General features: G+C 52.8%; 4 protein-coding genes across 4 annotated transcripts; 3 read left to right on the top strand and 1 right to left on the bottom strand.

Annotated features, from left to right (window-relative positions):
• Positions 1 to 490: 490 nt before the first annotated feature.
• CABS01_04243 (uncharacterized protein) lies at positions 491 to 3,664 on the top strand (the record flags this gene model as incomplete). The annotated part of the gene is made up of 2 exons (XM_060537614.1): positions 491 to 1,168; positions 1,226 to 3,664. 2 exons carry the CDS (start codon positions 491 to 493, stop codon positions 3,662 to 3,664), a joined length of 3,117 nt encoding a protein of 1,038 aa, XP_060390459.1.
• Positions 3,665 to 4,603: 939 nt separating this feature from the next.
• On the top strand, positions 4,604 to 5,878 carry CABS01_04244 (uncharacterized protein; the record flags this gene model as incomplete). The annotated part of the gene is made up of 1 exon (XM_060537615.1): positions 4,604 to 5,878. One exon carries the CDS (start codon positions 4,604 to 4,606, stop codon positions 5,876 to 5,878), a length of 1,275 nt encoding a protein of 424 aa, XP_060390460.1.
• Positions 5,879 to 6,062: 184 nt separating this feature from the next.
• On the bottom strand, positions 6,063 to 7,856 carry CABS01_04245 (vacuolar fusion protein MON1; the record flags this gene model as incomplete). Its single annotated transcript, XM_060537616.1, has 1 exon — positions 6,063 to 7,856. The coding sequence occupies one exon, from the start codon at positions 7,854 to 7,856 to the stop codon at positions 6,063 to 6,065; it is 1,794 nt and encodes a 597-aa protein (XP_060390461.1).
• A 1,208-nt stretch (positions 7,857 to 9,064) lies between these two features.
• On the top strand, positions 9,065 to 14,984 carry CABS01_04246 (uncharacterized protein; the record flags this gene model as incomplete). Its single annotated transcript, XM_060537617.1, has 6 exons — positions 9,065 to 9,164; positions 9,221 to 9,348; positions 9,415 to 11,801; positions 11,857 to 12,101; positions 12,150 to 13,612; positions 13,668 to 14,984. 6 exons carry the CDS (start codon positions 9,065 to 9,067, stop codon positions 14,982 to 14,984), a joined length of 5,640 nt encoding a protein of 1,879 aa, XP_060390462.1.
• Between the last annotated feature and the right edge of the window lie 32 nt (positions 14,985 to 15,016).

The raw sequence follows: 15,016 nt of genomic DNA on the forward strand, positions 1-15,016 counted from the left end.
TCTCGCTAGCCACGATCATGTCTAAATTTGAGCCGAATCCTCTGAGAACGCGACTTTTCACGTTGCAGTTTTAAGCAAAGGCCTTCTCCTCCTCCATACAAATAAGACTGGGAAGGAGGCTCCCTATAAGACAAGATGAGGGACGTACTTGGAGGAGTGCCTCCCTTGTGGGTTCAAATCATCGCGAGGTAGGTGCTCTCTTGCGATGGCGAACCAGATGAGCATACCTGCGTTGACGGCATCGTCGTCCCTTCCTATTTTGACTTCGCAAAGGAGTCAAGGTCAACTGACGTCCACTCCGCTGCCGACTCTGCCAAAAATGTTTGCTCGACACAATGCCCAAACATGCCAGCCTACCGGCCTCAACATAGCTTCATGTCGACTCTTTAGGATCTCTCTTTCAGTGACCGACGATTTTGCTGTGTCTGTTAAGTAGAGATACTTCATTTTACCATCTACCCGTGCCACGACCTGGTCAAAGTCTCTCCGAATGGAGAATATTCACGCTCAACGTCGCTCCGCCAGCCATGGCTCGCTTCGCAACAGCTACAAGTCCCATGCTCGACCACCCATTGGATATGGTCTGCCGCGTCGACCGTTGAGAAGCGTAAACGAGAATGCTAGTTTACTTCCGTCGCCCGGTCCTCTTGAGAGCATGCTCAAGACCACAACGGAAACAGGCGACATAGGCATCTTCAGCATCAAGCCAATAGCTCCAGCGGCTACAACACACCAATGCGCAAGATCACGGACCGGACTCGATGTTAACACAATCTTCAGATCTGAGTCTCGTGCCAGCCATCGTACCATCTCTGGAGCCGGCCGCCGATGGAACAGCTCGGACAGAGACACCAATTCAGAAATCATCTCCATGTATGGCTCAGAAGGCCCTCCGTCCTCCTTCTCCAGCTCATTTTCCCCCAAAATCGATGGGCCGTACCAGCGTTCGTACTCCCTGACCACATGTGGTTCTCGGAAATTGTCCAGTAACAAGTCATCTGGTACTCTCCAAAGCCATTCGAGCAGCGGCATCTTGCAACGACCACGCTCCCCGTTTCCCTACCCAACTCGACTGAAACGCCCTGGAGTTCGGCCATCTTCGCCGGCTCTTACGGAGAATGGACTTGTTGACTACAGTAGGATGGTCGAAATAGATCGAATCTCATATGTAAGCACTCATGGCCCTCCGCAAAGCGTAGTGTAACAGGAGCTCATTATTTATCAGAGGACTGTGCATGGCTCGTATAAGCCAACCTTTCCACAACCGCAACGATTTGGCCCTCCCGATGCGTTTCGCGGCGGCATCAACCAATCCATGCCGTCTCTACCGCATTCCATCTCTTTCGTGTCGCCCACTGGATCCGCTCTTGGGTATCGTGGGTACCATAACCCGCGGGGTAACGAGCTTGCGAGCAGACCACGACGACCATCCACGGATCATAGTGCGAGATCCTCAAGCCTGACTTCGGTCATTGAGATGTACTACAGATCACCCTCAAACTCGGAACCCAATCTGTCCCGCACAATTCGCCCCGCAGGATCTTTCTACTACGACTACACCGAAGCTTTTGAAACCCCGGAACGCCAAACAGATCCTCGGGATTCTACCTTGGCGCTGCCTTTAGCTCCGATTCCTCAGCGAGCATCGAGCCTTATCAGAGCCTTAGTGCTTCGAGACGAAACGAAGGCTCGTCTGGATGCTGTCATCGACATATCTGTGAAGGACTCTAGCGATTCGTCCGGTGATGACTGTCGAGCCTTGGACAAGAAACCTGCCAATGACATCGAAACGTTACCTTCACAGCGCTTGAGCTCTAGAACCGCCCCTCCGACGCTGGAACAATTTCCGTTCGAAGTTGATGGGACATCGGCTTCTCGTCCTGTCGACGTTGATAACGATTTGAACATGTTTGTACCTTGTTCACAGACCGTCGATACTGCGGCTTTCCAGCGATCTCAAACGACTCCAAAGCCTCAAAACATCGGACGTAACGAAATCGACGATGAAGAAAATGCGGAAGGCTATGCTAATCCGTCTCGAGGCCATGGGCAAGGGAATGAAGGCCACACAACGAAAGCGAACGCTGATGCTTCCCATCCCGCTGTGGAACATGCAACGGAGGCACTGTCTGAATCCCATTTCAAGAGTGCGGACGAAATCATCCCAAACCCCAACGAACCCAGTACGTTGCAACTAGAACTGTTGAATCGAGATTGGCTATCCAGAAGAGCCCCGTCCCACAGTGGCCTCGCGGCGCTTCTCCGCTCGAGTTTACGCCATTCGGTTGAACCTGGCCTATCCGACCTTGCGGCATTGGTCTCGTCATTCGAGCGTATTGCCAAGTCACCGTTCATGAGCAAGGATGAAGACTCGACTGGACTTCACGAGGTCGATGTAGATGAGCCGAAAGATCTCAAAGCTGAAATGGAGCATCATCACCCCCTGGAGGGGGAAAATATGGTGAATGAGTCTGCCGCAAATGGCGCAACCCATCCTGACCTTCAGTGGAGGCCTTTCTTCAGAGGCCATCGCAGAAACCGAGCGCTTGCTCGGATCAGCACAGCAAGTCTCCGAAGTCATACAGCGCCACCAGCCTCCAAAGCGGACAATCTTCTCCTCTCCTCGACGCCAAGTCCTACGAACCGTTTCTTGAGTACAAGCAGCAGTGTCCCGCACTTGATGAAGGCATTGCCCTCCCTCCCCAAGGAAGCGCAAGCTCAACTGAGGCGAGTGTCAGGGGCATCTGGGGACGATTTGCGATTTCCAGTCAAGTTTTCACCCTTTCAGCTCGAAATCCTTGCAACTCCACGGTCGAGTCCTAGAATTACTGCACATTCCGATGTGGAAGACCATGAGTCTTTCCGAGCTAGCATTGAGCTCGAAGTCATTCAACCCAAAAGAGAGCACAAACCGGCGGATCATGATGCACCGAGTCCGAAAATGAAGGTGACTGTGGTTCCAAGCCCATCGAAGCGAAAACTTCGACTCAAAGCGTCTCGACTGGCCTTGGATGTGGAAACAATCCCGGAAGACCAGACCGGCACAGTCAGACGTCGCTCCAGTGTCAAACAGAGCATACTTGCCGACTTACCGGCTCACCAGGCCAAGGACTTTTTCACCCCAGTGCTCCATGAAGAACGTCAAGGCAGCATGGCTTACGGGCGAAAAGGAAGACGATATGTACAGCTCACACCAAGTGATGGGGAAAATCCACCGGCCCGTGTCTCTCCAACAGCAAGGTACTCCAGAGATGGGCACCTGCATGAACGTGACATCCCTCTGGCGCAACCAGTTGACACGAACCTCTATAGGTTGAGTGCGTCCACTGATGGATTTGACCTCAGCGATTCTCGAAGCTTCAGCTCTGATTTGACTTTTTTCCGGCCGAGGATCCTCAAGAAAAAGCTGTCGAATCTCAGACTTCGCATCACCAAATCATGTTTTAACCTTCGAGAGCGTGCAAACAAGCACATTGGCAGGCGACCCCAACCAACCGGTCTGGCCGGCTCGAAGAACTCTGACGCGACAGTTGTACATAGTGAATGGGCCACGGCCACCCCGGGTCATTCAAAGCAAGTACGAAGGAAGATGAAGAGATGGGTCCGGCAAGCTGTCTCCATCTGTGTCAAGGGCCGGCGAAACGAAAGCGAATTCAGTTCTTAACTGTCAAGGAGAAAATGTTGGAGTCATTATTATCGTCATTGGGTGCGTTTCTTGCTTTTGATTCTCAAGAACATCAACTCTTTGGGAAAAAATACTTATAGCTGTTTTTGGAGGGGTATGAGCGAAGTGATTAGAGTAGATGATACGTGCGGTTGGTTGGGACGTAATAGGTGATGGCGGGTTTGTTGAGAACGAGACATCGTGAAGTGGCTTGACCAGATCAGGGCCAGGTTCACAGAATTAATAAAATGCGATATGATTTAACACATTTCGTTGTGATTAGGAGGCGCTAAGCGAGAATTGGAGGGCTTGCATCATGATGCTGACCTTACCGTATCATATATGGCCATGTTCGGGATACATGACGGAGGGGCTGATTGACCATGAAGGTTCTCATGGCTTCATGCCCGGCCATCACAAAACCGAGCTATCCCCACGGGAATCTATTGATGTGAAGGTTTCCTCGGTACATACTGTCCACGCGACCATCGCACATTCGTTAAGGTCCTCCACCATACCGCTCGTTCAACCGACACTCGTTAGAAACTATCGTGATACAAATCGAAAAGTCGTCTCTAGACTTGAACATTCGCTACGCATTGCCATTCGTTTCACCAATAGCTACACCTAGCTATACCTATAACTACATCAGCCTCACCATCGGGCATATCGGTAACTTGGTCAATAGCTTCATCATCGGCTTTACTATCCAACTCCTATCGACAGCTTCCTCGGCTCCACATATAGCTACATCAACATCCAGCTGTAGCTGAATCAGCCTTAAACATCAGCTCCTCCGACGGTTCTACGGGAAATATCACTACCAAGCTCCATCAAGCCTCGCCGACCGGACTCGGAGCGCAGCCCAGAAAAACCATTCCATTGACATTATCATTCCCCTTCTGACTCCAACAAAACAATCCCAAAAAAAGCCCGACAATGATCTCCTCCCTGTCAGAGATGAAGGACCTCAGGTCACCTCTAGACCGTCTCCCGCTTGTCATCCAACATCCTTCCTTCTTCGAGAATCCGGCTCAACACCTCTCGTCGTCGCGTTCGTCTTCCGCGGCGGGGCACCATACTTGTCTTGACGGGGACCAACTCTTCCACCTGGAATATAAACCAAAGTACATCGTCAAGGATCGTCGCGCCGGCAATGGCGTGGATGTGGATGACGCCGTGGAGCGCAAGGATAGCGTCATGACCGATATTGCCGGCGCGGATGACTCTCTCGATGACAAGACATCTTTGTCTGTGTCACCGCAGTCATTGTCGTCGGTTTACTCGTCCGAGTCGGGCGGTGGTGGTGAAGAGCGGACCGAGGTGATGATGACGGTCCGCAAGTTGGTGAGGGAGTTTGATGAGGAGGGGGAGAGCAGTACCGCGCCCTCCGAGGAGGAGAAGAAGAAGGCCGAGGAGATGGAGATGGAGAAGCGTAAGAAGGAGAAGGAGGTTCGGCAGAAGGAGGTGGAGAAGCAGCAGCAGAAGATGAACAAGAAGAGGAAGAAGAGAGACTCCGTGGCCTTGTTGTCTGGTAGTCCGTGGGGCGGCGACGCTCGATGGATGAATGGGCGACGAGGGGGCAGTAGGAATGGAGGCCACGACGCTCCCGGTATCTTTCTTCAACCCGAGGCTCCTCGGCGTTCGCCTCCGACGCCGATTGATCCCGTTGGCGTGTTCCCGCCCGAGCTGAAGAAGAGCAAAGAAGGGAAGAAGGCGAAGAAGGAAAAGAAAGAGGCTGAGAAGGAGGAGCTCCTGGTGCTGCCCAAGGTGCCGTGGTGCCACCAGAGCGGTGGGTGTCGCCAGAAGCGTGGACGCCGGAGGAGGAAGATGGCCGGGTTCGCGGCGCGGTCGGTCGATTTGCTGCGTCGGCTATTCGGCGGGAAGGGCAGGGAGAAGGAGGACAGGAAGGGGAAGGGGAAGGGGAGGGCGAGGTGTCGGATCTGTGGCGATGAGTTGGGGTTTGCGGTTGAGCTGGCGGAGTGGCAAGAACATAGAGAGTTGGGTTCTGCTGCTGCTGCTGCTGCTGCTGCTGTCATGGGCAGGGAGTCATCGAGCGGCTCTTGTGGAAAAAAGTTGGAAGCGGACTCGGACAGGAAGGGCATGGATCGAATCGAGGCTGATATCACAGCGGTGGCGGAGTGTGAATCACGTTCGACGCTGGCGACTGTTCGGCTCACAAAGATCCCAGAGGCGTGGTGGACCACGATATAGATGGCTTTGACTGCAGAGTCATCTTTGTATTGATACCCAAGTAGCTTGTCGAGAGAATCTTTCTCTCTCAGTCAGCATGGCCACTGAGGGTCAGCTCCTGTAATTCCTAATAGCTAATAGCTAATCAGTCCAAGCGCATGAGCCGTACCCAAATATTCAAGGGGTCAACTCGTTTCTCTCTGGATCAGAATACGCCTCCGCCAATAATGAAGACCCGTTCCTCCTCGCGACGGGCCCACTGGATAACTTTGTTGGCGCCTTGGGTAAGTACGGCACGGCTCACGTTGGGGCCGGCTACGCAGTAAAATTCGAATATCGGTGTGATCCAGGCTAAAGAAGTAGCATCCTCGGAGACGGAATGTAGAACACGCATATGGGAGTGTTTCGCGTGGACGGCAGCGTGCAGTTGATGATATAGGCCCATGAGGCGGCGACGGGCCATCAGGGAGGAGAATACGGGGTCGAGGGCGGACATGCTGAACTGCACGTTCGCACGGGACTTGTAGAGGAAGTGCGATATTTGACCACCCGGAGCAATGTCTGTGGTTTTTGGCCGTCCAGCACGCGCGGCGGTCTGTATAAGTGAGAGATGGCCCGACTTGGCCAGAGAAGCCGCGACGTTATCACGCATTTGCTTGAGCTCAAAGAAGGACTCCTTGTCCGGGCTGATGAGGATGATGGCGAGTTCTTCATCCTTGTGTACCGGCGCCTCTTGCCCCGTGGCTTGCTCGCCGTCGACACCGTCGAAGAAGCTGACGTACATGTACAGGTAGCCGCGATTGTTGAAGGCCGGCAAGCACAGGGGAATCCAATTTTCTCCGCCGCCGGCTTTGATGCCACCCGATTCGAACAGCATATTGAAAATGAGTTGGAGGTCGCTTGGGTGCAGAGAGTGGCGACGCGGACGAATAACACTGACCAGTTTACCACCGGCTACAATCAAGCCGTACAGAAGCTTGTCTGTCCTCTGCTTGAGGAAGGCATTGTTGATGGCATGTCTCTGGGACTTGCGCAGCTTGAGACACTCCAAGGCGCCAAGCAGTGCTGACGGTGAGCCTTTCGTGAAATTATCGGCAAGGGACGAAATCAGGGGCTCAGTTCCTTCGAGTGGTTTTCGAAGATCGGACGATGGTCGATGGACAAAGATGTTTTTCAGCGTGGGCAAGGTCAGTGTCGACAGGATCTGCATGTACAGAGCCTCGAGTTGCGCTCGTAGCTGTGAGTCACTTTCGCCGAGCCGACTGATGGCCACGAAGTAGAGGGGCCCTTGCGTTGCAACAACAAATCGCGTAGTTCCAGCGGTGAAGCCGGACAAGGGGTTCTTAGCCCCTTCATAAAAAGATATGAGGGTTTGAATGACACCCATGGACGAGTTGATCAGCCCCAGGTCTCCGTGACGACTGTAGATGGGTTTGCCTGCCGATGAAAGGATCATGTAGTGCTTCAACTTTGCCTTCCACATGGTGACTCGATCTTCGTCTTTGAAACTCGTGTCGGCCTCGTCGGGTAGGTCGTCGAACTCGTGCTCGAACCCAGCCAGATTACGGGTTATGTTATCCATCCTTAAGGTTTCGAAGGGTGGCACAGTTGCCGATTGCGACCTGAGGAGGTTCCATGCCGGACTTCTCTTATTGAACTCCCCCATCAATAGGCTTGCGATGTCGTTGGGCGGCCGCAGGGTCGGGGAGAAGCTGGCGATACTCATAGAATCTTCGCCCTCACCCAGCGTCCTCGTTGGAGTAGCTTGTCCGCTCGAGGACTGTACTGGGGTTGAAACGGCCCTGCTGCCTGTGGTCGAGAAAGTGCCGCGCGAACCATCTGGGAAAGACAGGGTCTGGATATCGAGAGGTGTAATGGCGGTAGTCGCGGCTGCCATGGCCATTCTCGAATCTATCGAGTCGTTCGATTCCATCGACGGCCGTGGAGGCAGAGGGGGAGGGTGCTCCTCGCTGGGGCCGTTCTCGTGGTCCTCACCCATGATTGCGATGGCGGGAGCATTTCAGCTAGGTGGTCGGGAAGTGGAAAGAAGCGCGGCGATGTTGCAGACTACCTAGAAGTAGAGTAGATTCTTGACTTTATCTGGAATTTGGGTCGCCAACCAGGTTCAAGAGGCCATGACTGGCATTCGAGACCTCACCTAGGGTAAAGGTAGGCTGGTAAGTTGAGAACGTGAGGTTTAAAGACGGCACGGGAAGAGGAGCGAAAGAGGAACCCGACGGGATAAGGACGAAAATCGTCCCAAGTTAACGCAGACCTGCTGATGATGCGTAGGAGGGGCCGCCGAGATCTAGTGGTGCGGCAGCCTCTTCGTAAAGTGCCTTAGTGGGAACGGTCCGCTAATCAGAGCCTGTCTCGGCCCACTTGCTCGCCTGACCTGGGACCGGAGCTAGGCCAAATGCCCCCAGAGCAGGGAGCAACATGGGAATTTGCAAATCCCATGGCCGAGCGGAAACTCCCTTGCCGGAGAAAACATTCCGGACTTTGACAGCTTACTTCAGCAGATGCAATACACTGGCAGCTGATTATCTAGATAAAAGTAATGCCGTTTGCTGCAAGAGGTTGTGTGTGCACTTGGTAAAAATGCAGGGGAATCTCAAGAATGATCAAGAACCAAGCCAAGGAAGGCATGGACTGAACCAAACTGTTGTCCAGACCATTGTGCATGCACACTACCTAGTAACTGACATGACCGGGCACAATACACCAGTTTCCATCCAGTGTTTTGTCTCTAGTGCTGAAAGATGTGTCTCATATCGTGAGGCTCAGTGGTGGAGTGTCCAATCAAGGTGGAAAAGCGACAGAACGCATACAGCCCACAATTTCCAGGTGCACCCCAAATCCAATGCTCAATGACGTTGCGCTTTGTCCTATCTCGGCGTTGATGGAGAGTGTTGTGCCAGCCTCGCCAGGCGAGAACGGTCGCTAAACTAGTCTGCCCAATGGGAAGCTTGGGAGCTGTCAGGGTGCCACCCCACTGTACACCTGTCGTCTGGAAGGAGACATGGTAGCCTTTCGAGCTCAAGCAACACTGGGCTCTTTAAACCCTGTTCACGATCACTGCATGCGACGACTACCGACGCCAGCTTGATTCTCCAAGGCTAGGCAGCGATGCGATACCGTCCTTACAAGACCATAAGAACAGACTGATGTACTCACTCGTTCAATCAACGCCCATTCTCAGCAATCATGGCCCTTGAGCCTGGCTCTGGCCGTCGGTCTGTCTCCCCAGAGAGCTCAGGCCGCGAGTCTCCTCTTCCTCGTCAATGGAGAAACCAGCTCGGAGCTGGTAAGCGATTTGTCTTTGAATTTGGGAAGACTTCATGTATTGATTCAATGTGATAGAGGAAGCACCGACCAAGGACAAGCATTACCGCAAATACGCCTCTGGTGTTGAAAGGGCCCTTACTCTGTTTGAAACGGCCTTACAGGAATGGGCTGACTACATTTCCTTCCTGAATCGCCTCCTCAAGGTAAGAGTCTTTTTCACGATGGCGAACCGATGTCCAAAACGACGAGAGACTGATCGTACTCATCAGGCACTGCAAGCCCGACACCCGTCGGTCACGACTATCCCTTCGAAAGCCATCGTCGCGAAACGCCTGTCGCAATGTCTCAACCCCTCCCTCCCGTCCGGCGTGCACCAAAAAGCACTCGAAGTCTACAGTTACATATTCGCAACCATAGGCACTGATGGGCTATCCAAGGATTTACCATTGTACTTCCCTGGCCTGGCGTCGACTCTTTCGTTTGCCTCTCTATCCGTCCGATCCCCCTTTCTCGACATTCTTGAACACCACTTTTTAGACATAGACCCCCGGTCTCTTCGGCCAGCCATGAAATCAGTTGTTCTGGCCCTTTTACCTGGCCTCGAGGACGAAACTAGCGAGGACTTTGAACGAACGTTGCGATTGATGGAGAGCTTCAAGACCGCGATCCGACCCGCAGGCAGCGACGAATTGGATGGACCACATTCATCAGGAGATGACTTTTTCTGGCAATGCTTCTTCTTGGCCTCTATCACAGGATCAAGTCGGAGAGCTGGGGCGCTAGCATACCTTGTGAGGAACCTGCCCAAATTAGGCGAAACCTCTTTACCAGGGAAACCAGGCAAGAATGGCGTCCAGGAAGACGAGCATTCTGCAAAACTCGCACAAATGGTCACCTCTCCAGAACCTGGATTGCTTTTACGTTGCTTTGCTGCTGGGCTTGCAGACGAGCAACTCCTCATTCAGCGAGGATTCCTAGATCTCTTGGTCACCCACCTTCCCTTGCACTCCAAGGTGTTGCAGACGAATGTCAAACCAGGCGACTTGGAGCTTCTTTTGCGTGCGGCGGCTGGTGTTGTCATCCGGAGAGATATGAGTCTCAACCGAAGGCTTTGGGCATGGTTTCTAGGCCCGGACCCTGGACCCGGGGAAAGTGAGAGCGGTATCGAGTCTCCATCTTCCACGGACCATCATAACTCCTACTTTGCGTCTAAGACGAGTTACTTTGAAGACCATGGGCTCCAGCCTTTAACCAGGGCGCTGTTGAGCATGATCAATGTCGACCGCGATTCGAGCCCAGCAGAGAGAGCGAGACCTTACAGAATATGCTTGTCGCTCATGGATCGATGGGAAATTGGCGGGCTGGTAGTTCCTGAGGTTTTCCTTCCGATTGTCAACAGCGTCCGGCAGTACAGAGACCATGCACCCAGCAAAGCTGACTTCAACGAAGTCTTCCGCAGCGCCAGCGTGTTCTTCGATGGTGTCGAGAGCGGTCTGATTTACGGCGAGATTGTCAGTCTCTTAGCGCAGGCTATAGGACCAGGAAACCTTGCAGAAAAAGAACGGCTCGACAAGTTGGATTTGGTCAATTTCATCCTGGCAAACTTCAATGTCCGCGAGGAGGAAATGATCACTATTCATGCGCCTCTTACAGCTCTCTCGATTATCTGCATGCTAGAGGACACGAGAGAAAGACAGCAGAACTCTCCCATAAAGTCGTCGCAAAAGACTGCCGACGAGGCATTGCACATTGCTCTAGCTGTGTTGGACCTTATTCCGGATCGAGCCTTCCCGTCTTCGGATGGCAGCAAGTCCAAGAGGACAATGGAGGCCGGTGTTCTGGCCTCACTTCCTGCCGTCGAACTTTTGAAACGAATCAAGGCATTCTACATCGACGAGCAAGGAAATCTCGATGCCGTCCATGTTCCACTCTCGCCTATCGAGGTTGGAGAATTGCTGTTGCAAAAGTCTGGCTTGCTGGTCTGCGAAGGATTGAAGAACCCCGAAGCAGGGTCCGAACTAGGCGCCAAAGGGAGGATTCTGACCGCCCTACTACTCAAAGTGCCGACTACGTACCAGCTTGACACGACGTCCCTCCTCTCTTGTCTTCACGAGCGTTTGAATCACACAAGCACATTATCTTTCACCTCCTTCAACTCAATTCTGTACCTCTCCGCCCATCTTTACTCTGCAGAGCGCATAGAGGTGCCAAACCTAACCGAACTTGTCACGCCACTCGTCCAACAAGCTTGGGAGTTTCTGTCAGCTTCAGAACCAAAGTACCACGTCGAGACTGTTAGATCATTGTGGCAGCTTCAGACTGCTCTCACATCACATAATCGAGATATAGAGGCTGCCTTGGCCAGCCTCATTATCGAGAATGACGTTCAGGGATCCTTCGCATCACGTCCCGCCGATGCTGGCCGCAGATTCAGCGTGCTTTGGTCTCATACGTTGCAGGATTCCAGTGCTGAAAGGCGAGGTTCAAAAACACCCATGACCGAGAAGCCTCCACAGATCCGGCTGGCTGGGTCAGAGAACTACGATGTCATGTTGACGCGACCTCTCTTTCTCATGCTCGATGCCCTTTTGGATGAACGAACCCAGTTGTTCATGACTGTCAAGGGATGGCTGAATAGTTTGGTTGGTATCGACAAGTAGGTTTGCCCGTCTTTAGAGGCATTGACCCAGCGTGTTTACTGACGACGATAGACTCTTCTTGCTTTTCGTGAGGAAGTTTTCTGCATTAAAATCCCTTAGAGCGAGTAACGAAATTGGATCGGCATCAACTTCGACCAATTCAACGACGTTCACGGCTGAAGACGATCTGGATCTTTGCCTTTACTACCTGAGAACTCTGTCGAATGTTTTCCGATGGGCGCCAGACGTGATCTGGGCTGTTTTGGCTTCTACAACGATCACCGTGGATGGCGGGCATCCGGATGTCGCGCAGATGAGTAAGTAGGAAATCCTGACTGAAGGTACCTGATGCTAACCCGTAACAGCTGGTCATGAAGGTGACATCTCAATGCAAGAGGTATTCATCCACGTTTGTCTACGGTGCATCGCTGGCAACAACGAACCTGCAGACGAAACCATCCGAGTCCGAGCAACTCAACTTCATCGCTATGCCTTGACCGTCATGCACCAAATTCTCCTGAACCCCTATGCGGAACCCCTGGGAAGCCTCCATCTCGAGAATGTTCTTATCGAGCGTCTCCTCCAATCGCTCGCTGGACCCGACCCCTATGTTCAGGTTCTTCTGCTGGACGTCGTGTTCGATGCACTGAAACTCCGAGACATCATCATTTCCGATGTACCTGCTTCTCCGTCATCGGAGAAGAGAAAGCTGAGTCTTGAACCGAGCAAGAGCCTTAGAGTATCGACACAGTCAGAGGCCAAGCCGACGTCACCGCCTCCCAACTTGCTCAAGTGTCTCCAGGCTGGCTTAAGCTCTCCCAGCAGTCGCAGTGTTCTCGACAGTTGGGTCAGCTTCTTGACGGAATGCTTACCGTTCTACTCCGATACCATCTTCCAGGTTCTCATTCCTCTTGTGGAGACTTTATGTAGACAAGTCTCCAACACTTTCAGTGACTTACAATCCATATTCCGAGACAACGGCAATTCAAAGAAGGATGACCGGAATGCGCCAGAGTCTACACTGATCTCGTTACTCAACGCTTTGGAGCAAGTACTGGCCCGGGCACACGAGCGACTTCTGATTGAAGAGGCCAGAACGCAAGTTGTGAAGGGTCCGGATCAGCAGCCATCGGGATTCTTTGGCACCATGGTATCCGGTGTCTTCACCTCGGATGCCCCACAAGCGCGGAGTGCCACCGCAAATGATAGACTCACGGTGCACCTTGCGTTCGCAGATGCTGTTCGCATTTGCTTCACAATTTGGTCCTGGGGCCAAGGGGGCGATATCAATGCTCAGGACTTGACATCTGTTTCGTCTTTCAACTACACATCTCTTCGAATGAGAAACCGGGCAAGACGACTGCTAGAGCACCTTTTCACAGCAGAGACCTTGGAGTGTCTCGAGACAGTCATCGAAATCTGGCGGGGCTCTATCAATATCACAACACCTGTACCGCAATCCGAAGTATTCAACCTCTTACCAGCGTTGGATGGTTCACGACCAAAGCACACTATCCCTGCCATCTTCAATGCTATTTACAGCAGAACGAACCCCGGGGCATTGGACGCTTCAAGAAAATCAACGTTGACAACATCTCTCCAAGACATTGACCTCGTCACATTCTTGGTTGAATATGCCCGCTCGCTGGAGGACGACGCAATGGACGAGATTTGGCTCGACTGCATGGCGTTCCTGCGTGATCTGCTCACAAATCCTTTCCCACACAGACAGACACTACCAAGTCTGTTGGAGTTCGCGGCTATCCTGGGCGAAAAGGTCGACAACACCAATTTCGGGGAGCAGCGGAAGATGAGACGCGAGCTTGGGGTAAGCATTATTACCTTAACACATGCTATAGAGAATATACTAACAAATAGGACAGGATCTATTCCTCCGGCTCCTAACGGCGATCTTCACAACCAAGCCCCTGACGTTCTCAGATACGGCCCCAAACGACAAGTCAGAAAAGAACCGCGACGGTGTTCGCCGCGCCCCCACGATTGCGCTGGTCAGTGTCCTCGATAGAGCCGAGGATGTGGTCGCAATCTTGGCCTCAATCGTGCCGAACCTTCCCAAGATCCTAGTCGAAACGGACCGTGTGCTGTCCGCAGCCGGTACAATTTCAACAAATGTCATCAATCCAGCCTTCAGAGCGAAGGCATTCCCTGATACTGTGTCCAAGAACACACTTGTCTTACTACAAGAACTGTCCAGGCTACCCAATAACCAAAAAACGTGGAAGAAGGACGTTGGAGACGCGTTCAACGATGCTCGGTTCTTCAGCTCAAGCATTGAGCTCGTCCGAAGCGACTGGTTGCCGTTGCTTAGACAATGGACCGTCAGTGACAAGGAACGTATGCCTGAGCTTCTGACCCGCATGACTCCGCCCACCACGGCCGGCATCGTGTTTGGTGTTGGTGCCACTTCCGCTCGATTGGAGGCAGATCGGAAGACGCAGCTCAACCTTCGTCGCACTGCGTCGCTAGTCCTCGCAGCTACGGAGGACGCATTTGTCACAGAGCTTCCCATCATCACTGACAAAGTAGTGGAGCTTCTCGGCGCCACAGCGACGTCCTCGCCTTCCTCTACAACAAGAGCGGAGATCTTCATGCTTGTCCGCGCACTTGTGCTGAAGACCAGTGCTATCCACCTGGCTATGCTATGGCCGATTATCAACGCCGAACTTCATGCAGCCATCGCGTCTGTCGTGGCTGCCGATCACAGCACCGCATCTGATACCTACAACAACATCTCTATCCTACAAGCCTGCAAGTTGCTAGACCTGCTCATTTGCGTTGCGCCGGATGACTTCCAGCTTCATGAGTGGCTCTTCGTCACGGACACTATTGACGCTGTGTATCGATCCAGCAACTATCAGCCTATTGCACTTGTCGATGAGCTTGCAGAGGAGCTTGGCACTATGGGTGTCAGCTCTTCGCTGGGTAGCAATCCTGCGGCGCACTTGGCCACGAGCAGCTCCCATAGACGACCACTGCTTGGACCTGGCGGCATCAATGATGAGGTGAGCATTGATAGAAAGGACGAGCTCGTGGGCAAGATCCTACGGCCGTTCTTTGGGCAGCTCAGTATCTACGCTTTCGAGTCGACGTACGCGATGGCGCCACTAGACCGGGAGTTTTGTGTTCAGGGGGTATTGAAGGATTTGTTCGATGAACGTAGCGTTGTCAAGGCGTTGTAAAAGCAGGTTTTGCTTGTGTTAGAGTGTGGCCC

The sequence above is a fragment of the Colletotrichum abscissum genome (assembly GCF_030869225.1).
Source record: "Colletotrichum abscissum strain IMI 504890 chromosome Unknown Scaffold_8.1, whole genome shotgun sequence".
NCBI classification, from domain to species: domain Eukaryota; kingdom Fungi; phylum Ascomycota; class Sordariomycetes; order Glomerellales; family Glomerellaceae; genus Colletotrichum; species Colletotrichum abscissum.